The 24978-nt window shown below is 43.8% G+C and overlaps 1 protein-coding gene across 1 annotated transcript in view; it reads left to right on the forward strand.

Moving 5' to 3' along the window:
- The window catches only part of LOC131254308 (uncharacterized), a 34584-nt gene extending 10001 nt beyond the window's left edge, over positions 1–24583 (forward strand). The window contains exon 10 of the mRNA XM_058255300.1: positions 24534–24583. Within this exon, the coding sequence (XP_058111283.1) occupies positions 24534–24583 (50 nt within the window). The remainder of the gene's footprint in view (positions 1–24533) is intronic.
- Positions 24584–24978: the final 395 nt, after the last annotated feature.

Here is a 24978-nt window from a genome sequence, read left to right on the forward strand (position 1 = left end):
ATATAACATTACTACCATGATTCACAGCCACGACCCACGTGAAATGTGAGCAACAATATACCGTGCATGTGAACCACGAACCATATTTGCATAACTACTATGAACCATATTTGCATAACTACCATGATCATGACTTAATAATCTGGTTTATATTTTTATTGTTTGCAATAATGTAATTTGAACTGTAATATATATACTTATTGATTCACGAACCTTGCTGCATGTTAACCACGATCCACGAACTCTTGTGCATTTGAACCATGACTAATAGAGAAAATAGTGAGCTTAACAACGGGTCATAACGCTCATGACAGGTGGACCGTGGTTGTCATTTTCTATGGATTGTGTTTCTCATAAGATCATAGTTGTTTACGACGATCCAACATGGACGGCAACCATGAACAATCACAACTGCAAACCATGACCAATTTAATATGACAACTACGATCTAGATCAACTACGACCATTGCTTCACGTATAGCACGACCAAAATAAAACGATAACAATGACCTATGTATCAATCCATTTTAGGATCCATGTATCATGAAAACCAAGTCCTATTTAATGACAGTCACAACCCATGTTTCATGTCAACCATGACCCAACGTGGATGATAGTCACGGGCCTTTATGCATCTGAGCCATAAACAGAACGGTGAAAATAGTGTACACAATAATAGGTCATGGTTTTCATGATATAATGATTGTGGTTGCAAATGGGTGGTGCAAAAAATCATTACAAGAAACTAAGATCTTACCATATCAAATGACAACTACGATCAATGCTTCACATCAATTACAAAACATATTACACGAAAACCACGATCGGTATAAGAAGACAACCACGACCCTCTCGTACTTACATTCAGGATCCAAATTTCATCAGAACCAAGACATATACAATGTTACAACAACGACCCATACAAATGATACCACGACCCATGAAACTTTGATTAATAGTGGGTCATGATTGTCCCTTGCGTTGTGCCATGGTTATGATGAATAATGGATCACTGTTGCAAATGAGAATGACGACCCATATGCGCTGATAGTCATGACCAACTATTCATGTGAAACACGACCCATGTCATCTTCACGACCAATCTGCCATGCAAACCATGACCAAACCTCGCTGGGTGCACGTTGAAGAGAATTGTTTATAGTAAGACAACCACGACCGATCTAACATGACAAATATATCCCATATTATATTACAAACCACGAACCATATAAACTGAAAATCATGATCCATTGTAAGACAGTCATGACCAATTTAACAAATAAACTACGAATATTGTAAGACAACCACAACCAATTTCACTAATAATCACTCTCATCTTCGGTGGTTAAAAACTATGACCCTTTCATTCAAATTCAGAGCGAGCATCCAGAGTAAGCGCCACATGTAGCATGCAAGCCACGAACCATTTAACATACAATGGGGAACATAACGCCACTGTTCTAATTTCTGTTACATGAACAAAAGCCATGAACTAGTTAACATTTTTCCGCTGGTTGGGTGCTCGTTGAAATTGTTGAGTTGGCGGAGTTCTGAAATTGTCTTCAAAACTTTCTGTGGAGGCTGTTGAGCTTCAAGAAGATTGTGAACATCCCTGAGGAAGGAGAATGGATCATGAATAAAGGAAGAACATGATAGGGGCTCTATTGTTTCTTTGAATATCTGCTCCATTTTTTTGAATGAGAGGGCAAAGAAATGCATGAATTGGCTTGTGGAAGTATCACCAAAGTATCACTCTTATAGGCTGGCCATTCAATGGTCAAGGCGTCGATTTTGAAGGGTCCCTAAGATTCGGTACGGTCGCACGGATAACGAAGGGTTGCGCTCGGTGCCCAATGGATTACAGGGAAGTAGCGACTTTAGTGTGATTTTGTGAAGAATAAAAATGTGGCGCTGTTTTCGGAGGGTCACGCTAAATTTCAAGGGAATGGTCGTGGACGGGACGAACAAAGAGTCGTGGTTATCTTCCACATCGATAGTGGTTGGGAATCACAACCCAATGTGTATGACAACAACAATTGTTCCGTGTGATCGTGATTGTGTTACATGGATCATGATTGTAAGAAGAACACTTGTCACTAAGTGGTGGGTCGTGGGTTTTATGTTATATGCCTCATGATTTTTTATGTTATGTGCCTCGTGATTTTCTATGTTATATGGGTCGTGGGTTGCTTGGGTCGTAGTCCCATGTTGCATGGAACATGTTTGTCATGTTATATGGGTCGTGATTGTAATGTTCTATAGATTATGTACGTCATGGATGAAACACATAAGCACAATGCAGATGAGCCATGTGGTGTACACATATCATGCAGGCTTTTCAGGGGACTGGATTAGGGTCGTTGTTGTGAACCAAGAACCTACGTGGACAATAACCACGATCTAACATGCACGTGAACCACGGGATCAAATCACATGACAATTTCGTGGTTGTCATACAGACAGTGGCATTGTTGTTATGGACTATGGTTTTCGTCTCAGCCGGGTTGTAGTTATGATGTTCAACAGATCATGGTTGTAAGATGATATGTATTGTTGTTATAGTGCTACAGGGGTCGTGGTTATCACGATATATCGATCATGTTTGCCATCCACGTTTAACTACACATATACAACAACGATCCATTGTGCCTGTCAACAAACGTGGCTGACAACCACAAGCCTTGGAAAACCAATAGTCGCACGATATTGTACTCACATTAACCACTCATTCACAAGCCTATAAAAGTGGTACTTGGGTTTAATTACTTTCTTTAATGTCATTACTTCCCCCTTAATCCCTTTGGAATCAACACGACCCTTCGGAATGTTTAACCAGCCTATAAAAGTGGTACTTGGGTTTAAAATTTTCATAAGACAATTCGAACCAAAATCCTTATTGCAACACCTTAAGCATTTATGGATTTCGTTGCTCTTTCAATCAAAATAGTGGAGGAGATATTCGAAGAAGGCATCAAGTCCTCGCGTTCATCCTTTATGAGAGATTCCTTCCATTTCCTCAAGGACGTTCACGATCGTCCTGAAGATCAATGGCCTCCACAGGAAATTCTAAAGACAATTTCAGAACTTCGATAACTTGTAGAGAATTTTTCTATGGCGGACATAGAAATTGAGCGGTGTCATTCCGCCTGGTCTCGCGATCAGGACTTTAACAAGAAAAGGTTGCATTGGATTGAGAGGTACGATGCGACAATGAAAGTAAAAGCTAGGGCTGTTAAAAGATTTGAAGAGCTCAAATTGGCCCACCTGTAGCTCCCATCCAGTCATTATTCTTCTTCATTGTCCTATTATTCTTATAATTAAACAAAAGTTCACTGGTTGAATTTATAGTCATCTTGCAGAGTTCACGAATGATGTGATTTTTGGGTGCAGTAGAATGTCATGTATGGACAACCAGGATCCATAAGGGTCGTGGTTTTCATGTTATATGGATCGCGATTGTAATACTATGTGGTTTGTAGTTACAATTTTAAAAATGGTATTTCTAACATCGAAAAACCAATAGTCGCACAACATCCTACTGACATTAACCACTCGATTGTCAAATTTGAAGTTAAAAAAAGCGATAATATATAAATATATATATAATGCATAATTTATGATTAATAAACTTCCATAATTACATATTTACATTGTTCAAAATGACAATTTACAACTAATAACCTCCATAGGAGGAGTGCCTTCCTATATTGTCATCTGATCCATCAGAACTACTACCTATGTTTCATATACATATTGGTTCACTTCCTTCAAGTCGGAAGGCGAAGAGATATTTCCTTCATGCTCTTTTACACTTTGAGCTAGATTTTTTAAACTTTTTTTTTATGTGAAGAATTGTATTTAGTACCCAATGCCCTATAAAATTCACCGAGATGGGTCAGGAATTTGAATTTGTTACTCCTTTTCTTCTTCTTGTTTGTCACACTCGATCTAGCTTCAACATCGTGTTGTCTTTGACTTGAATATCGCTGAGGTCTAGAAACTTCTTCCATACTGCGTTTTAAGGAGAGTTGGAATTGTTCTTCCTCCAAAGATTTTAATTTGGCATCCTCCTTTGCATTTTTTGTGGATGTCATTCATGTACTAGATCCAGAAGCACATTGTTTGGATGAAGTGGAAGTTTTTCTATTCGAATCTAACAGGACTTGAAAAAGAATTCAGAAATCATTGGGGGCATTGGGGTATGGTTTTCATCACCAACTCAACATGATAAGTGTAACCGAAATCGATTAGTATTGTTCACAAACTTTGCACCACAAAAACCACACTTAATCTTTATTTTTTCAGACCTTGGTGGTGATTCAACAAGGGAAGCGTAGTCTTAAATGTCTGATGATGGGTAAGATGACGACATATCTACACTCAGTTTTTAACAATACAAAAAATCAGAATATTGATAAATAATTACAATAACGATATTGTGGTTGTTATTGTGATCTATGTTGGCATAACTACGACCCATATAGCACTACTACCATGATTCACAGCCACGGTCCACAGAAGATAGGATAACACCTAAATGTTCTAGATGCAAATGAATAGGTCACAACTGGCGTCAATGATATTTCATCCCTGCTGGCTGAGGCCGAGGCTGATGATGACTTAATATGTTGATTTATATTTTACATTGTTTGTGATAATGTCATTTAAACTGTAATATATATATTGAACCACAACCCATAGAGGAAATGGTGAGCTTAACAACGGGTCGTGTCACTTATGATAGGTGGACTATGATTGTCATGTTATATGGGCCGTGTTCTCATAAGATCGTTGTTGTTTATGACGAAACATCATGGACGACAACTACAAACAATTACAATTGCCAACCATGACCAATTTAACATGACAACGACAACCCAGATCAACTACTACCATTGCTTCACATATAACACAACTAAAATAAAACGATAACAACGACCTATGTATCAGTCCATTTCAGGATCCATGTATCATGACAACCATGACCTATCCAATGACAGTGACGACCTATGTTTCATGTCAAACATAACCCAACATGGATGATAATCATGGGCCTTTCATGATATAATGACCATGGTTGTAAATGAATAGTGCAAAAAAAAATCAGTGTAAGAGACTAAGATCTTATCATATCAAATGACAACTACGATCAATGTTTCACATCAACTATAAACCATATTACATGATAACCATGTTCGGTATAAGAAGACAACCACAACCATCTGATACTTACATTCAGGATCTAAATTTCATCACAACCAAGACATATACAACGTTACAGCAACGACCCAAATCAAATGTTACCAAGATCCATGAAACTTTGATCAATAGTAGGTCGTGATTGTCCCTTGCATTGTGTCGTGGTTATGATGAATAGTGGATCGCTATTGTCAAAGAAGAATGACAACCCATATGCCCTGATAGTCACGACCAACTATTCATGTGAAACACGACCCATGTCATCTTCACGACCAATTTGCCATGTAAATCACGACCAAACCTCGTTGGGTGCACGTTGAAGACAATTGTAAATGGTAAGACAGCCACGAACGATCTAACATGACAAATACAACCCATATTACCTTACAAACTAGGACCCATATAACCTAAAAATCACAATCCATTGTAAAACACCCACGACAGATTTAACTTGACCAATACGACCATAATCACATTTACATTGGGAAGAAGATCTATCTTCAGCCGGCAACCAGTGATGCAGAAAACTCTGTAGAGGATGACTTGTTTTAGGCCGAACAAAAAACTCTATTGAGAAGGTTAGGCTTAAACAAGACATACTCGCAAATGTTTTTAAGCGGATCTCCTCGAGTCCCGATGAAGAGACTGATCATGATCTAGCTGTCATGTCACAGGGGTCCTGGTTGTCATGTTGTATGGGGAGTATTTATTATACGCGCGATGATCCAGAAGAAACACAAGAGCTGCCAGAGAGGAGGCAGAAGGAAATGGAGTAGTTAACATTTTTTCACTGGCTGGGTGCCTGTTGAAATTATTGAGTTGGCGGAGTTCAAAAGCTGTCTTCAGAACTCCCAGTGGAGGTCGTTGAGATTCAGGAAGATCGTGAACATCCCTGACGAAGGAGAATGGATTATGAATAAAAGAAGAACGCGATAGGTGCTCTATTGTTTCTTTACATATCTTGTCATGCCCCAAACTCAGAAACCGAGCTCATAAAATTTTCGATCGCCGAATCCAGCGCTCCACAGAACCCCATTCTCGGCTCCCAGCGCCCATTCGCCAGGTTCCGATCCTGGGATGCTACAAGGAGGATTTTCAACATCGGTTTGATTCGTAATAAGCATAACCAAAGGTATAACCCACAAACAACAACCAAAAACTCCATCACATTTTCACTATGATCAAAAACTAAATAAAAATAAAATAAAAGGGAGAGAGATAGAGAGTGAGACCCGCGTGATGGAGGGACCCCGCACTATGGGCCCTCCCTTGCACTAAGTCATACATTACACGTGGGTCCATGAAATCAAAATCCAACGGTGGAGATCCCTTCTCCACTAAAATAGACGGTCTACATGACCCTAAGAATGCAAGGAAAATAAACATCCTGATGGGGTCCATGGAGAATGGCCCCATCATGGAATGATCATGATGATCCAAGTGGGCCATTGGCCACATCTTAGGGTCCAAAGTGAGATCCAAACCATTGATCGGTTGGCCTCACTTGGCCCATCTTAAAAACATCAAAAACTACCCTATCAAGGCACCCACCGCTTGATCTTCTTGCTCCCTTGGCTTCCTTAGCTCCTTGTGCTTCTCTTTGGTGGAGGAAGATGAGAAATGGATGGTTGAGATGAGAAATGAAGGGGTAGGAAAGGTGGGCCACACTTGAAGCTTGGGAGATAAGGGGAGAGGCTCATATGTATGGATTTTTCTTGCTTATAGGAGAGTTTGAAAATGAGAGAGACTTGTAAAGGGAGAGAAAGAGAGAGAGGGAGTGATGGGTGATGGAGTGATGGATGTGGTGGTGATGGGTGTAAGAGGCTCTTTTTGACTTTTTTGGCAAAAGTTGTAAGAGAGGTATGGGTTGTAAGAAACTTTTTGACTTTTGGGGCTTGCTTGGGAAAGGGTGAAAGGTGATGTCTACTTGACATGATGGGATTGATGAGTTGATTGATTGATGTGACACCTTGTAGAGATTTTCTCGGAATTCGCACGCGCGGCGTTTTCCTCGGACCGAACTCTGGCCCACATCTCTCGACCAGGGAATCGCCTCGACGCACGAGTCGCGGCATCGAAACTGCGGCGACAACGCGGTCGCTAAGGTACAAGTCCTGGATTGAGTCGACTAGGGTTGACGGCATGAGGATCAGGGTCGCCGCAAATACCGGTTAAGGGTCGAAGGTTGCCGGAATTCGACCGGAAAGACCGCGGAAGCCTATGAAATGGTACGGTCTAGGATACGGGGCTTACAGCTCTCCCCCCTAATAGAAATTTCATCCTCGAAATTTACACAATCATCGCAACTAGGCAGAACTCAAGAGGGAGAAGAAACATAACATCACTATATAAAATCAGAGATAACATACAACATACAACACATGATCAATCATCAAAAAAATGAGGATAACACTCTCGAACCTCAGCCTCGCACTCCCAAGAAGCCTCCTCAACAGAATGGTGACCCCACTGAACCTTCACCAACAGAATGACCTTGGTCCGGAAGACCTGCTCCTTCCGATCAAGGATATGGACTGGCTGCTCGATGTAAGAAGCGTCCTCACGAACCTCTAATGGCTGCCAATCGATAACAGGAACGATGGCTGACCCATACTTCCTCAACATAGAGAAATGAAAAATGTTGTGGATGCCAGATAACTGAGATGACAAGGCAAGCCGATAGGCCACGGCGCCAACGCGCCCAGTGATCTCAAAAGGTCCTATGAATCTCGGGTCAAGCTTACCCTTCACTCCAAATCGAACTACGCCCTTCATGGGCGAGACCTTGAGATACACATGGTCCCCTACATCAAACTCCAAGGGACAACGCCGACGATTAGCAAAACTCTTCTGCCGGCTCTGAGCTGTGCACATCCTCTGCCTGATGATATCAATAGCCTCTGACATCTCTTGCACAAGCTCGGGATCTAGGAGACAACGCTCTCCAACCTCGGTCCAACAACTCGGTGATCTGCATGGTCTGCCATATAGTGCCTCAAAAGGGGCCATGCCGATGGTCGCCTGATAGCTGTTATTATATGCGAACTCAGCCAATTGCATATGCTCATCCCAGCTACCCCCGAAATCAATCGGGTAGGCCCGAAGCATATCCTTAAGGATCTGGTTGACCCTCTCGGTCTGGCCATCGGTCTACGGATGGTACGCGGTGCTGAGCTGCAAATCAGAACCCATCGCTCTCTGGAAGCTCCTCCAAAACTGAGATGTGAACCTCGGGTCTTGGTCAGAAACAATCTAGACTGGAACGCCATGTAGTCTCACAATATCCTCGATGAATAATCTAGCAAGCCGGTCCAAAGGCCAAGTCGCACATATCGCAATAAAATGTGCCAACTTCGTCAGACGATCCATAACAACCCAGATGGCGTCATGACCGCGCTAAGTCCTTGGCAAGCCCATAATAAAATCTGTAGATACGTGCTCCCACTTCCACATTGGGACACTCAACGGCTGCAATAGACCAGGGGGTCTCTGATGATCAGCCTTGACACGCTGGCATGTGTCACACTTGACCACAAAACTGGCGATCTGGCACTTCATCCCCGCCCAAAAATACTGTCGCCTTATATCGCGGTACATCTTCATCGAGCCAGGATGGATAGAAAACCGCGATCAATGTTCCTCGGTCATAAGATCTCTACGTAACTCAGGAATATCCGGGACACATAATCGGCCTCTGAAGCGAAGTCCACCATCAGAACCAATCTGCCAATCTGTCTGACTCTCAGATACTGCCTCTGCTCGGTAATCCTGTAACGACTCGTCTGCCTGCTGAGCTTCGATCACCCTTGCGACAAGAGAGGGTTGAATCGATAGGCTTGATAACTGCACAATAGAAGACTGCAAGCCAAACTCAAAGTCGTACTCTGCTATATCCTCGAGCATCCGCCACTCCTGAATCATCATATGCACCATCAGGCCTCGTGGCTGACGGCTGAGGGCATCCGCCACCACGTTCGCCTTACCTGGGTGGTACTGGAGATCGAAATCATAGTCCTTGAGGAGCTCCATCCAGCGTCTCTTCCTCATATTTAACTCAGACTGCGAGAAGAGGTACTTCAAGCTCTTGTGGTCAAAAAAGAGCTCGAACCTAACCCCATAGAGATAGTGTCTCCACACTTTCAGTGCGAAGACAACTACAGCCAACTCTAAATCATGCGTGGGGTAGTTCAGCTCATGGACCTTGAGCTGGCGAGACGCGAAGGCTACACGCCTACCGTGCTACATCAGGACAGCACCCAAACCAATATGCGAGGCATCAGTAAATACAATAAATCCGTCACTCCCAGAGGGAAGAGTGAGGACAGGAGCAGACGTTAGACGGTCCTTTAACTCCGAAAATGCTCGCTCACAGGCGTCACTCCAAATAAACTCTGGGCCCTTCCGAGTCAACCTGGTCAACGGGGCTGCAATACGAGAGAAGCCCTCAATGAAACACCGGTAGTAGCCCGCTAAACCAAGGAAACTACTGATCTCGGACGCAGTCGTGAGCTGGCCCCACTGACGCACTGCCTCAACCTTCGAGGGGTCCACTGCAACACCCTCCCTCGTCACCACGTGACCGAAGAACTTCACCTTCTCCTGCCAAAACTCGCACTTCTCCAGCTTCGCATACAACTGGTGTGCGTGGAGGGTCTGCAATGTAACCACTAAATGCTGCTCGTGCTCCTCACGGATTCGTGAATAAATCAGAATGTTGTCGATGAAGACTACAACAAACTGATCGAGATACGGACGGAAGACCTCATTCATCAACTGCATGAACACTGCTGGCACATTGGTCAGTCTAAAGGACATGACCTGAAACTCGAAATGACCATAACGCATCCTGAATGCTGTCTTCGGAATGTCCTCCTCTCGGACCCGAATCTGATGATAACCGGAACGCAAGTCAATCTTCGAAAAGAACTGTGCACCCTGCAGCTGATCAAACAAATCATCAATCCTCGGGAGCGGGTACTTGTTCTTGATCGTGACCTTGTTGAGCTCGCGGTAATCTACGCAGAGCCTCAACGAGCCATCCTTCTTCACAAAGAGTACCAGCGCTCCCCACGACGAACTGCTCGGACGGATAAAGCCCAACTCACGCAACTCGTCCAACTGCTTCTACAGTTCTCGTAACTCCAATGGTGTCATACGATATGGGGCCTTTGAAATAGGCACAGTACCGGGCACGAGATCAATCTGAAACTCGGTGAGTCGACGAGGCGGTAATCCCAAAATCTCCTGAAACACATCTGGAAAATCGCAAACCACAGGCAACTGGTCGATGCTCACCGCTATGGGCTCCTCTATGGCACACGACATCAAACAAGATAACGGCTCTCCTCTAGGCTCAGCAATGAACTGGAACTGCGGCAAGCCAGGTATACAAAATGTGACTGTCCTCGCAGAGCAATCCAATATGGCGTGGTACTTGGCAAGCCAATCCATGCCCAGGATGACGTCGAACTCAAACATCGGCAAAGCAAACAGATCAGCGGGCAAAAAGATATCTCTAATCAGAATGGGGCAAGACGAGCAAAATCGGCCCATCACTGCAGTCTTCCCCAAGGGAGTCGATACTGTCAACCCCTCACGAGCAGACTCCAATGGTAAACCAGTCGATCGGTAAAAACTCTCGGCCACAAAAGAATGAGATGCACCAGAATCAAACAACACACATGCAATGCATGCAGATGCTGAAAGTATACACTCAACGACTCCTCCAGATGACTGAGGATCCTGCTCGGCCGCATAGAATTGAGCCTGAGCTGGCTAAGGAGGTGCTTGTCCCCTCTGAGCGTGCTGCTGCTGTTGGGGTCGCTGAGGCGGTCGAAACTGCTGCCTCTGCTGTTGCGACCTCGGAGGCTAGTGCTGATGCTACTGCTGAGGTGGTCTCGGTGATGGGGGCTGCTGTCGCTGCTGCTGTGGGGGTCTCTGCTACTGCTGCGGTGGTGGAGGCCGCTATGGACCTCTCTGCTGCTGCTGGTGGGGGCGAGGACACTCCCACATATGGTGTCCTGCCGCACCGCACCTAAAACAAGTGCCGGTGAACTGTCTTGGTGGTGGTGCTGGAGGTGCTGTTGGCGCTCGGAAGGCTGGGCGACCTGTGCACCTCTGCTATGGTCGACCCTGCTGGGTATCACTGGAAGGAGCCTGCCTCTTCCTGTCTCTCCTCTGACCACGATCAGACTGAGAACCGTCCCACTTAGCCTCAAAAATCTGGGCCTTCCGCACCACTTCCTTGAAGGTCGGGAGCTCAAGCCCAATAACACGGCCTCGAAGACCGTAACGTCAGCCGCCCTCAAATCAGCGGGCTCTCCGCTTCTCATCATCCACTAAGTATGGTGCAAATCTGGACAGTGCTACAAAACGAGCGGCATACTGAGCCACTGTTATATCGCCCTGCATCAAGGCCTCAAACTCCAACGCTCGCTGTCGCCGGATGTGATCAAAAAAATACTGTCGGTCAAACCGATCCACAAAAACCTCCCAGGTCTATACAAAGTCAGTGCCTGCTGCTCGGGAGACTGACGCCCACCAGTGCTCAGCCTCACCATGAAGAAGAAATACGGCTAATCGGACTCGCCGCTCAGTCGCGCATCCCATCGTCTCAAATATCTTCTCTACATCGGCGCGCCATCTCTCAGCTACGGTCGGGTCTGGCTCACCCTGGAAATGCGGGGGATCGAGTCGTCGGAACTCTCGAAGGAGGGCACTCGCGCGCTCCTAGTCTGCTTGGGCTGGTGAAACGATAGGGTGTCTGCCCTGCCCCTGATGTGCGGCCGTCACAGCCTATATTATCTGCTGTAACTGAGAAGTACTCACGGATATGGTCGGCTCCGCACCGGTCTCTGGTGGAGGAGCTGCATCCATAGGCTGGGCAGCATGAATCCCTGGTAAAGGAGCGGCATCCTCAGGCTGGGCAGCAGGAATCTCGGGTGGTGGAGCAGGAATCGTAGGTGGTAGTGCGGGGGCCGCAGGTGGTGGAGTCAGAGTCGATCGAGTCACTCTCCTACGCGGCGGCATGTCCTACAGGAAAGAGTGAAGGTGCCTATCAACTTTGAAAACTCTCGAAGGCACGCTCATTAAGGGTCGGTAATAGAAGATCGTTAGGCTATCCGAACTAAGGACTTAAATCATTCATAACAGACATGTAATGTTGTTTTTAGTTATTCCCTAGTTATGCTTTGATACCAACTTCTGTCACGCCCCAAACTCAGAAACTGGGCTCATAAAATTCTCGATCGCCGAATCCAGCGCCGACAGCCTCCGTAGAACCCCATTCTTGGCTCCCAATGCCCATTCGCCAGGTTCCGATCCTGGTATGCTACAAGGAGGATTTTCAACATCAGTTTGATTCATAATAAGCATAACCAAAGGTATAACCCACAAACAACAACCAAAAACTCCATCACATTTCCACTAAGATAAAAAACTTTACAAGTACAATGAGTATAAAGGGAAATATAATGATGATAGACCAAAAGCTCCAAAATGATCTACCACGCGTCCAAGCCTCAGCGCTGCTGCGATCCAACGTCACCTGCATGCAACGGTCGTGCATAAGCTTATAGAAAGTTTAGAGGGTGGTGAAAGTGTATGCTCACGGTGGTAATACAGCTATGCAGTATCAGAGTAATACGGAACATGCTGATGAATGCCAAGAATACCATTAGCCGTACCAAGGCCATGCGGTGCAAAGAATGATGCTGGCCATACCAAGGCCATGCAAATGTGAAATGTAACTCAAGCATACAAATCCTCATCTAAGTCCACATGTAAATACGGCTCAAATCTGGAATATCACCGGGGTCTAGTACACTCCAAGCCAGATTGTCACCCCATCGCGCCCAATAAGATGAGTGGAAAAGACCTCACTATCCGCCTGCCAATATTGAGCTCGGCTTGTCAATAGCGGACCCATTCCTCGAGCTGGTCAGACTCAGCCTAGCATTGCCCCCTACTCTCGGGCGAGTAAGGCCGCACCCCCTTCCAACCGACCATGACACAGTGGAAAGCGCAACCGTCTAGTAATCGGCACTCAGCGCTCATGCACCTACTTGGTCTAGACGTTGGAGCAACCTCTTGGTACCATAAGAGTTTAGGGACTTTCACCCAGGGATATCTATCGCACCCCATGTAAAACAGTATTTTCGGTATCCAATCCTGCCAACCATGATACGTCTGTGGAGGCTATGGCCCTAATGTCGCTAGGGTGTACAGTAATCATAACACATAATGCGAATGCATGAATCACACTATCCAGTCATACAACAATCCTGCACGTATCGTGCGCTCATGTTGGGCAACACCCTCTGTACGGGAGCCCCTAAACAATCTGCCCAAAGGCATATGCTATGATCAGTCATTTCTCATATCAAGCATATGTATGATACATATGATCATGAATCATGGAACTAAACATGTTATATGGGATGGATGATGTTCATAATGAAGATGGGCCTAGACGGCCTACACATAACACGTACAAGCCTAACAATGGGCCCTAGGAAAAGTCATAATGCGGACATTTAACCACACTATACTTGCAATGTGGACGTCAAACCACCATTGTTCCCAAGGCATAGCCCGACGTAAACATCATTACATAACCCATGTTGGGATTGTACATTGCAATGGACCTTAGGTACATCCCATTGGGCCTTAAATACATCAAATGGCCATATCAGATGGGCCTTATATTCATCAAGTAGGCCACATCAATGGGCCGCACTAATGGGCCTTATGTGCATTGCAATGGACCATGACCCGTGGGCCGTAGAATGCATTAAATGGGCCTAATCTTATGGGCCTCATGTGTAACAAATGGGCCACCCCAATGGGGCCCCAAATGTACATCAAATGGGCCTCAACCCATAGGCCCCAAAACATTTTTAATGGGGCGTAACCCATGGGCCCCTAATACATCAATGGGCCTCGACCCATGGGCCTTATATACATATCAAAGTGGGCCTCAATCATGGGCCACAAGTAACTGAGGTGGGCCTTACATATATATCAAAGTGAGCCTCAACTATGGGCCACAAGTAAACTGAGGTGGGCCTTACATATATATCAAATTGGGCCTCAACTATGGGCCACAAGTAAACTGAAGTGGGCCTTACATATATATATCAAAGTGGGCCTCAACCATCAATAAGTTATATATAATATAATATATATAATATATATATATATATACAATACATACAATATTATATAATATTATATATATGTACATATATATATATATACACACACGCACACAGCCACACACGCACGCATAAGAACCCACCCACCGTCCCTGGACGGTGGGGATGAATTACAAGCATCACAGTGGGCTCTACCGTCCAGGCGGACGTTGGAAATGAAACACATACATCCTTGTGGGCTCCATGTGGGGCCCACCGTAATGTTTGCTTTCCATCCAACCCGTTGGTAAGGCCACGTGGGCCTAGATGAAGGGTGAAAATAAATTTCACCCTGATCCAAAACTTCTGTGGACCCTAAAAGGATTTCAAAGGTAGAGGTTCAATCCCACTGTTTCCTACGGTGTGGGCCACCTGAGTCTTGGATCAAGCTGATTTTTGGGGTGGGCCCACGTCAGGTAGTGGCCCACCCTATGAACGGATTAGATGGTAGATAAACATCAAGGTGGGGCCCACGGCTACAGCCGTGGGTGGCTGCCCGACCGCCCGTCCGGGCACTGGTGCGCAGGCAACGCCTGCAGCAGCAGCTGCTGTGTTGGTATTTTTTTTTTCTGATTTCAGTTTTGCTGTGGTTTTTACAGGTGGGATCTACATCTAAACAATCTACTCCGTCCAACGGCCCTCCATGGCTCCAGACAAGCAAAACAAGCCCAATATTGGGCATGTTTCGCCGTATAAAAGCAATAGGGAAGGTTTTAATGGTGAAGACCACCATTTGCTACGGTATGGCCCGTCAGGACCTCGGGTTGATACCATTTTTTGGTTCAACGCCTAAAATGAGATTGAGAGGGGAATGGACGGCGTGGATTGAAGACATACATCAAGGTGGGGCCAAAATGAGTGGGCCTCCTCCATTGGCTTGGAACCAAGCCAAAATTTGTGTTTTTTTTCTACAAAACGTCCAGCGTCCGTGGACGCTAGACTGTTGGCCGTGCAAGGTGGGCCTGCTCATGTGGGCCACCACTGATGGATGGTGTGGGTACAAGACACGTAAAGTAGGCCCCACTTGTAGGTGATTTGGATGGGATACATACCTTGTGGTGGGGTCCATTCAAGTGGGCCACACAACCCCATTATCATAACAAAAAAAAAAATAAGTAAATAAAAGGGAGAGAGATAGAGAGTGAGACCCGCGTGATGGAGGGACCCCGACACTATGGGCCCTCCCTTGCACTAAATCATACATCAAGTGGGTCCATGAAATCGAAATCCAACGGTGGAGATCCCTTCTCCACTAAAATAGACGGTCTACATGACCCTAAGAATGTAAGGAAAATAAACATCATGATGGGGTCCATGGAGAATGGCCCCATCATGGAATGATCATGATGATCCAAGTGGGCCATTGGCCACATCTTAGGGTCCAAAGTGAGATCCAAACCATTGATCGGTTGGCCTCACTTGGCCCATCTTAAAAACATCAAAAACTACCCTATCAAGGCACCCACCGCTTGATCTTCTTGCTCCCTTGGCTTCCTTAGCTCCTTGTGCTTCTCTTTGATGGAGGAAGATGAGAAATGGATGGTTGAGATGAGAGATGAAGGGGTAGGAAAGGTGGGCCACACTTGAAGCTTGGGAGATAAGGGGAGAGGCTCATACGTATGGATTTTTCTTACTTATGCGAGAGTTTGAAAATGAGAGAGACTTGTAAAGGGAGAGAGAGAGAGGGAGTGATGGGTGATGGAGTGATGGATGTGGTGGTGATGGGTGTAAGAGGATCTTTTTGACTTTTTTGGCAAAAGTTGTAAGAGAGGTATGGGTTGTAAGAAACTTTTTGACTTTTGGGGCTTGCTTGGGAAAGGGTGAAAGGTGATGTGTACTTGACATGATGGGATTGATGGGTTGTTTGATTAATGTGATACCTTATAAAGATTCTCTCGAAATTCACACGCGCCGTGTTTTCCTCGCACCGAACGCTAGCCCACATCTCCCGACCAGGGTATCGCCTCGACACGTGAGTCGCGGCATCGGAACCGCGGTGACGACGCGGTCGCTAAGGTACAAGCCCTGGGTTGAGTCGACTCGGGTTGATGGCACGAGAATCCAGGTCGCGCGTAAATATCGGTTAAGGGTCGAAGGTTACCGAAATTCGGCTGGGAAGACCGCGGAAGCCTATGGAACGGTACGGTCTAGGATACGGGGCTTACAGCTCTCCTCTCCAAATTTCGTCCTCGAAATTTACACAATCAACGCAACTAGGCAGAAAGTATCACCAAAGTACCGCTCTCATAGGCTGGCCATTCAATGAATAAGGCACCGATTCCGAAGGGTCATGTAGATTTGGTACGGTCACATGGATAACGAAGGGTCACGCTCGGTGCCCAATGAATTACAAGGAAGTAGCGAGTTTAAAGTGGTTTTATGAACTAGAAGAGTGTGGCGCTGTTTCCGGAGGGTCACGCTGAATTCCAAGGGAATGGTCGTGGATGGGATGAACAAAGGGTCGTGGTTGTCTTCCACAATGGATCGTGTATGGGAATCACAACCCAATGTGTATGACAACAAGGATCGTTTCTTGTTATTGTGGTTCGCTTGAACATTGGGTCATCATTGTGTTACATGGATCGTGATTGTAAGAAGGACACCTGGAATTAAGCAGAAGATAATGAGGGATGGAATGGAGACGTTTAACTTGAATGTCAATGAGTGGTGGATTGCTTGGGTCGTGGGTTTTATGTTATAAGCCTCATGATTTTTCATGTTATATGGGTCGTGGATTGCTTGGGTCGTAGTCCCATATTGCATGGAACGTGTTTGTCATATTATGTGGGTCGTGATTGTAATGTTATATGGGTTGTATTAGCCATGTTATATGAATCGTGTTTGTCATGTTGCCTGGATCGCTATTTTTATTTCAACGTGTATGGCAGGGCATCAATTATGTATGTCATGGGCAAAACAGATAAGCACCAAGCTATCCATGAGCCATGTCGTATACACATCATGCATGCTTTTCAGGGGATTGAACTAGGGCCGTGGTTGTGAACCAAGAACCAACGTGGACAATAACCATGATCCAATGTGGACAATAACCATGATTTAACATGCATGTGAACAAAGGGATCAGATCACGTGACAGTTTTGTGGTTGTCATACAGACTGTGTCATTGTTGTTATAGACCGTGGTTTTCATTTTAGATGGGTTGTGTTATGATGTTAGACGGATCGTGGTTGTAAGATGATATGTGTCGTGGTTCTGATATTACAGGGGTTGTGGTTGTCATGATATATGGATCTTGTTTGGCATCCACATTCAACCACCCCTATACAACAACGATCCATTGTGCATGTCAACCAACTTCGAATTGTTCACGAACAATTACGACCCTAAGTGTAATACAACTTCGAATTGTTCATGAACAATTACGACCCATCTCATTCACCAACCCATTATAGATGATAATAAGCAGAAGAAACATTGAATGCACCAATCCATTCATCAGTCAACATCAAATTAGTGTTTGACTCTCTTCGTGGGTGTACCCGACGCCTCTTATGTCAACCACGATCTATTATGCAACAAACCACGATCACGACCATGATCGTGGTTGTCATACCATACATATCATTGACATCATCTACATTGAGGCGTGATTCACAGCCACGATCCACATAACATGTGGGCCACGATACACTGACCAGTGACCATGTCAACCATGATCCATTCAGTGTTGATTGTCATGCTATACATTTCGTTATAGTCATATGCATTGGGTCGTGGTTCACACCCACGACCCACATAACATAATAACTACCATACACCAACTCCGTCAACCATTACCTTGCTTTACACTAAGATACACTACACTTGTAGATGTGCTCGCTGAGTGGCGATGGAGGGGCCTAACGAAGAAGATTCAAAACTAGTAAAAATAGAAAATAAGGATTAGGGATAAAGTGAAGGGGTAAAGTGAAGGGGTCCCAGAGAAGAAGCTCCAAGATATAGTCAGTGATCTGTATGGGGACATCTTGTTGATGTTCTACGTTTGGAAACGTAAGCGTCCGTAAAAGCATCCGTAAGCGTCCAAGATATAGTCGGTGTTCCGTAAGTCACATCGAACTATAGATATTCTCTAATCCTCACCATCCATTTAATTTGTAACATCTTGAAACCCAAACAATGGACAAAATATTCGAATCCAATGGACCATAACAGTTCAACCAATAGTTTCCGTAAAAGCCCATAATTTGTCATCTTTATGTAGTGTGGGCCATTGATGGCTCGATACGTGTCACTAAATTTTTTTTTTTAGGGAATCCATCATCCATGAACAATTCCAACAGATTAGATTTGATTTATGATGGGCCCATAGATTTGAACCAGATGATCGATGATTGTTCTTCTACGTTTGGAACCGTAAGCGAACTTCCCGCCTTTAGCACGCATAATGTATGTACTTGCGACACATTCGATACGAACCAAAATATATGGGGTCCATAATGATATATATGTCATTTAAACTGACCATCGTATGTAATGAATGTATATAAAGGCATAGCATGAAAATAAGTTTGATTAGGCGAATGTATGACCCACATAGTTCTCAACGCCTTATAACCGTTTATTTCAGTGTGATCAACTACACCTGTAAGGTTCAAATTTTTGGATAAAGATTAGTACATACTCTAATAACTAACAATCAGCGTAGATTGAAAATTTACATAAGATCTGTCCCACAGCTGAGAGATAACCAAAATCTTATGAGACATACAAGCACAACACAAATACGGTGTCGACCTCACCTTTCATCGTTACCTCTGTTTATGTGTCGAGGGCATACTGGTCCGTAAAATTTGAATACAACGATCCATAACTGCCGCGATCCATATACAATGAAAACCATGATATATATCGTCATGTCAACTACAACACATCGAACATTAATACAACGACCCGTATAACATAATAACCACGATACAGAGATGTGGGCCAAGGACTTGGGCTTTAAACAAGATATGGTGAGGGCTTTGGTTGTCACAACTTGCTTAAAGTCATCTCTACCTTGTACAATGACAAACACGACCCTTGGTAGATGACAACCACGATCCTTCACGTGGGCAAGAAACGACCCAGGCACCAGATCGTTGTTTACTCTCTGTTTTTTATCATATTTTTCATGTAAAATGGATTGTGGTTGTTATGATATATGGATTGTGGTTGTAAACGTTACATAGATCGTGGTGTCGGTTGCTATGGGTCGTGGTTTTCATGTTTTATGGATAGTTGTTCTAATATTATACAGATCGTTGTTGTCACGCTACAAAATAACAAGTTCTTTTGTAGAGCTTTCACTTCAGGCTGGAACCCAGAAGAAGACAGATTACATCAACCTAAAATCTTGAACAAGCCATTACACACTAGGTCCACCAACTCTGAGTAAGTGCTCATCAACAAAATATCAAGTTCTTTTGTAGGGCCTTTAAATCAGCATGGAGCTCGGAAAAGCTGGGACGGAAGGATTCAGATTATAAGGTCGTGCTCAGATAGAGACAAGCCCTATGATCGCGCTTGAGAGGCGATACATGGGTCATGACTGTCATTGTATATGGGTCATGGTTGAAATGTTGTATGGGTCATGTTTGTCGTGAAATATGGATGCTGAATGTAATGATATATGGGTCGGGGTTGTCGTCTAATAAAATTCGTAGTTGATGTCTTATATGGTTTGTGGTTGACGTGAAGCATTGGTCGTAGTTGTCTTTCGATATGGGTTCGTGGTTGTCATGTTATACGAGTCATGGTTGTCGTGATGATTGGGTCATGATTTATTTTTGTAATGTTTGAGATGACGTAATTTAAACTGTAATATATATTCTTATTGATTCATGAACCTTGGTGCCTGTTTACAACGATGTAATGTGGATGATAACCATGAATTCTTGTGCATTTGAACCACGACCCATAAAGGAAATGGTGAGCTTAGTGACTGGTCATGGCACCTATGACAGGTGGATCGTGATCTCATATTGCCCGGGTCGTGTTTCTCGTAAGATCGTCGTGTTTGCTACAACCACGAACCATTACAACTGTGAAACACAACCATTTTAACATGACAAACACGACCCAGATCAACTAGGACCAATGCTTCACGTATATTTTAAAATGACAACAACAACCTACATATCAATCCATTGTCGGTTCCATATATCATGACAACCAATACCTATTTAATGTCAGTCACGACCCATGTTTCATGACAACCACGACCCAAGGTGGATGATAATAATGAGCCTTTATGCATCTAAGCCAGTTGTCATGTAAATGGGTAGTGTAAAAAAATAGTGTCGTGGTTGTCAACAACGACACATGAAATAAGGCAACAACGACAATGCAAAACGATTAACACAAATCCATTTCAAAATGACAACTACGATCAATGCTTCACATTAACTACGAACCATGTTACACAAAAATCACAGTCCATATAACAGAACAACCATGACCCTTTAATAATTACAGGAAGGATCCAAATTTCATCACAGCCAAGACCTATACAACATTACAACCACGACCCATATCAAAGGATATAACGACCCATGAAACGTTGATCAATAATGGGTCGTGATTATGCATTGCGTTATGTCGTGGTTATTATGAATAGTGGATCATTGATATTAAATTACAACCACGACCTATATGCAGTGACAAACACGACTCATTGTTCATATGAACCATGACCCATGTCATCTTCACGACCAACTTGCCATGCAAACCACGACCAAACCTCATTGGGGCCTGTTCGAAAATATTGTTATTATTCATATGACATGACAAATACATCCCATATTACATTACAAACCACGACCCCCATTGGGATCGGAGATACACTCACCTGGCTATCAAATGTCTCTCCTAGTCAACTGGGTGGCAAATCAATTGCCAATACTCTTACTTGCCTTCCTGCGTCATTCATCAACTGTAACGCCCTGAAATTCGGGGGTCGAGCATAACTCAGCTCCCGAGTTCCAAAACATCACTTATGCAACATATTTAATGATGGATGTATGTTGTCTGTATTAGTACATAGAACATGGAATAGATTAAGCCAAATTGCAGATATAATCCAGGGATAAGTGAAGAAAGCAAGCGGAAGACTTAAAGAAATATATGTGTACATGTGTAAATCCCTGAAATACATATACATACCAGGTCATATTACAAGTGTTGCTATCAAAATTATAAGTATCAAATTACATCATTTAAACCCAAAAGTAATCCCAGAATCCCGCGCATCAAAATAAGGCTCACTAGAACCCGCCTGAAAACTGCATGAAGGAAAATGCAGCCTCATCATCCTCAATCTCCTGCTTTGCCTCAGAGGTCTCATCAACATCTGTAACTAAGACAGAGTCTGGTGGGTGTTTAACACCGCCCAGAACGTGGGAGTGAGTGATCAACTCAGTGGAACAATAAAGTAAAGGTTAACATGTTATCAATTCAATCAAGCAGTAATGATAAAGCTAAACAATTAAACATGTCCTAAGTACTCTTATTAATGCAAGGATGTATGAAGAATGATACGTGCCCTCGTGCGTACACCCTCAGCGTCTTCATCTTACGTTACGCATGACATCGCCTCAAAGTGCGCCACATCTTCCAAGCACATGCAAATGCGGTGCATGAACATGATTACCAAGTTGTTAGTCCTTTTCATACAGCAGGATTGGGAAGCTAAGGTACCTCCCTCATATCACCATCTTAACAGTGATCTATTCTAGGGTCGTCAGTCCTAGGCATCTCATACGATCATATGGTTTTAGGTTGTTGTAAAAGGCTCGTCACCAATCAATGCACACCTATTATACCTTCGTTACCCCAATAAGGCTCGTCACCTCAATGTGGTATCCAGGCATGCTCGAGGTCACTACAAAGGGCTCATCACCAATCAATGTAGGCCGACAGCACGAATATAGTGTCCCATACCACCATAATTGGCTCACGAGTTTGGTTGCTCACTGGTCACTACGGAGAGGCTCGTCATCCTAGCGTAGGCCAACAGCTCGACCATGGTATCCCATACCACCATGTCCAGCTCATGAGTCTTAGCGGATCAAGGTACAATGGTTAATAGGATTTCATCGGTAAGTTTGGTACCCTAGATTCAAACAATAGCGTTCATACATGGTGAACATACATCGGACAATCAGGTTACTTGACAAACTCGACTAGCACGAGCACACGTTGGGTTGAATGACATAGAGTGCGCAAACACTCCGCGTGGCCAAACCACTGTCAACAACCCTAATACGACTCGGGTTCGTCTAGTCACGTCCTTCGTGGCGAAAGCAACCTTAGCCACGATCTCAAGGCCGATTACCGATTTCCTGGACTATTCATAGTCCCAAACACATTCCACTACAATAGATATTGATATCAGTAAATTTAGAATAGTAATGGAACAACAATTTCAACCATGTAGCATATGAGTATTTGAAGAATATGAACTTAACTTGGATTTACACACAAGTAATGCTGGAAGTTAAACAACAAGGAATATGACTTGCATGTAGGAAATCATACACATCAATAGGAGTGTTGAGAATCGCTTCTCAATGCTCACAATTAGGATAATATATTACACTTTAGTTCATTCAGGCATTTCTACAAACACTTAAAATACATAGTTCAACATACATGATGTATGTTGAAATACACACATTTGGACAACTGCTTTTACCAAGGAGTTGTCGCACATACAATTAGCATAAGTACACGACAAATAATCATGGCAAACATATGTTCATATTTTATACGTATACAGTACTTTCTACATATACATAGAATACACAAATTTCAATATAACACAAGCATATCAGGAATGCAAAATAAACATAACATTTGGCATGTGAAATCTCATCCATAACAAGAATAAACCATTCACTGGTATTGAAAGCCTTGAAAACCATAACCTATACGATTAAAGTCCGCGCCTTAAACCAGAAATAGAACACCGAACTGATTCAGACGATATGTCTTCGTCAACGGTGATAGGATAACCTAAGGCAAGAATAGAAATGAGCTACAACAACACACAAATTATTCTAAGCTATAAAACAGATTAGGGTTAGATTAACTTACCCAAAGATGAACTCAGAATCGCCGGAATAACAATTCAAAAGTGAATGTTTAAGGATGAAGAAGAACAGGAAAGAATTTAAGATGATTCACCAACTTCTCTCTCACTTTTTCTCTCTTTTCTTCTCTCTTTCTTAGCTAGGGTTAGGAAATTCGTATGGAAAAGAGAGTTAGGGTTTTAAGGTCTATATATAGGCCTAACATTGATGAAAATAACCCCAGGGCCAAGGTATACTTAGGGTATAACCAAAACAGGCTTCTCTCGATCCAACGGAGCACTTCCGGTGGGCCTATAACCACGAAAGGTCGGACTTAAGCTCACTAACCATGGATCTAGGTCAAGCTGAGTTTTCGTACCGATCAGATCTTCAGATCAGCCATGGCGAACCACACTCAATTCAATGGTCACCGAAACTCGATCAGGTCCACAAGCACAAGGACATGCCTGGACCACATTCCCTGATCCGAGGGTAAAATTGGGTCAGAATCCAACGGTCAGATTTCTTAAATTCGTCGCGTAAGCGACGCGACTCAGATTTCGTAAAAGCTTATTTAATTTCTCACCGTTCTCACACTCTTCACTCCGGACTCAATCAAATCGACCCAGAACAACATCTGGACTTGATTTTTGAGGTGATGGCCAAGTCCAACCTGGTGACCAAAACTGCCTAAGATCATCGCTATTGGACTTTTGACACGCGGTCCAAGTCTGATCCAAAGCTTCCAAAAATTTTCAAGAGCAAACGGATTTAGCGATGAATCCTAGATCTCAGAGTAACATAGCGCTAACCGTTCTACAGATTTTGAGTCATGCAGATCCAGATTAAAGTGATTGATGCAAATTTCACAAACAATCGAGTTAAGCGCTAATTACCCCAAAACAACTTCTAAGGAAAATAGAGGTAGTACTCGGGTCTTGGCACAAAATTTTCAGGGTCATTACATCAACGACTACGCCTCGGTCTGTTATACGGTAAGCTCTCAAGCTTACTCAATTTGTTGGCTCTGATTGTAGATTTATAATTTTCAACTCTTTTCTTTTTCAGGCGCAGCCGATGTTTCTGTTAATTCGGGAGAAGCTAAAGGCGATGACTAAGATTGAAAGGAGAAGGCCAGGCTAGAAGAGCTCCTGAAGACTTCTGCCAAGGAACTGGAGAAGCTTAAGGGCCTGGTAGGAGAAGGCCAACTAAGGGACATGATGCTCCAGGAGAAGGCCAATTCAGTCTCGTTTGGACTCGGCTAAGTCCAAACTGACAACGATAAAGGCTCATGTTGAACAGGTGGATGAGGACAATACGCACGCGGCTAAACTGGGGCAAGCTACGCTTGACCCATATAACCTAAACATTACGATCCATTGTAAAGTTAAACAAATGATCCATGACAAATTGCAATCCATACAATATGACAACCACGACCCATATAATACAGTGACTTTCAAAAGAGAAGCTCGGCATGCAAGCGAAGACTCTGCAAGTTTCTTCCACCTAA

This window comes from Magnolia sinica, chromosome 8 (assembly GCF_029962835.1).
Source record: "Magnolia sinica isolate HGM2019 chromosome 8, MsV1, whole genome shotgun sequence".
In the NCBI taxonomy this organism is placed as follows: Eukaryota; Viridiplantae; Streptophyta; class Magnoliopsida; order Magnoliales; family Magnoliaceae; genus Magnolia; species Magnolia sinica.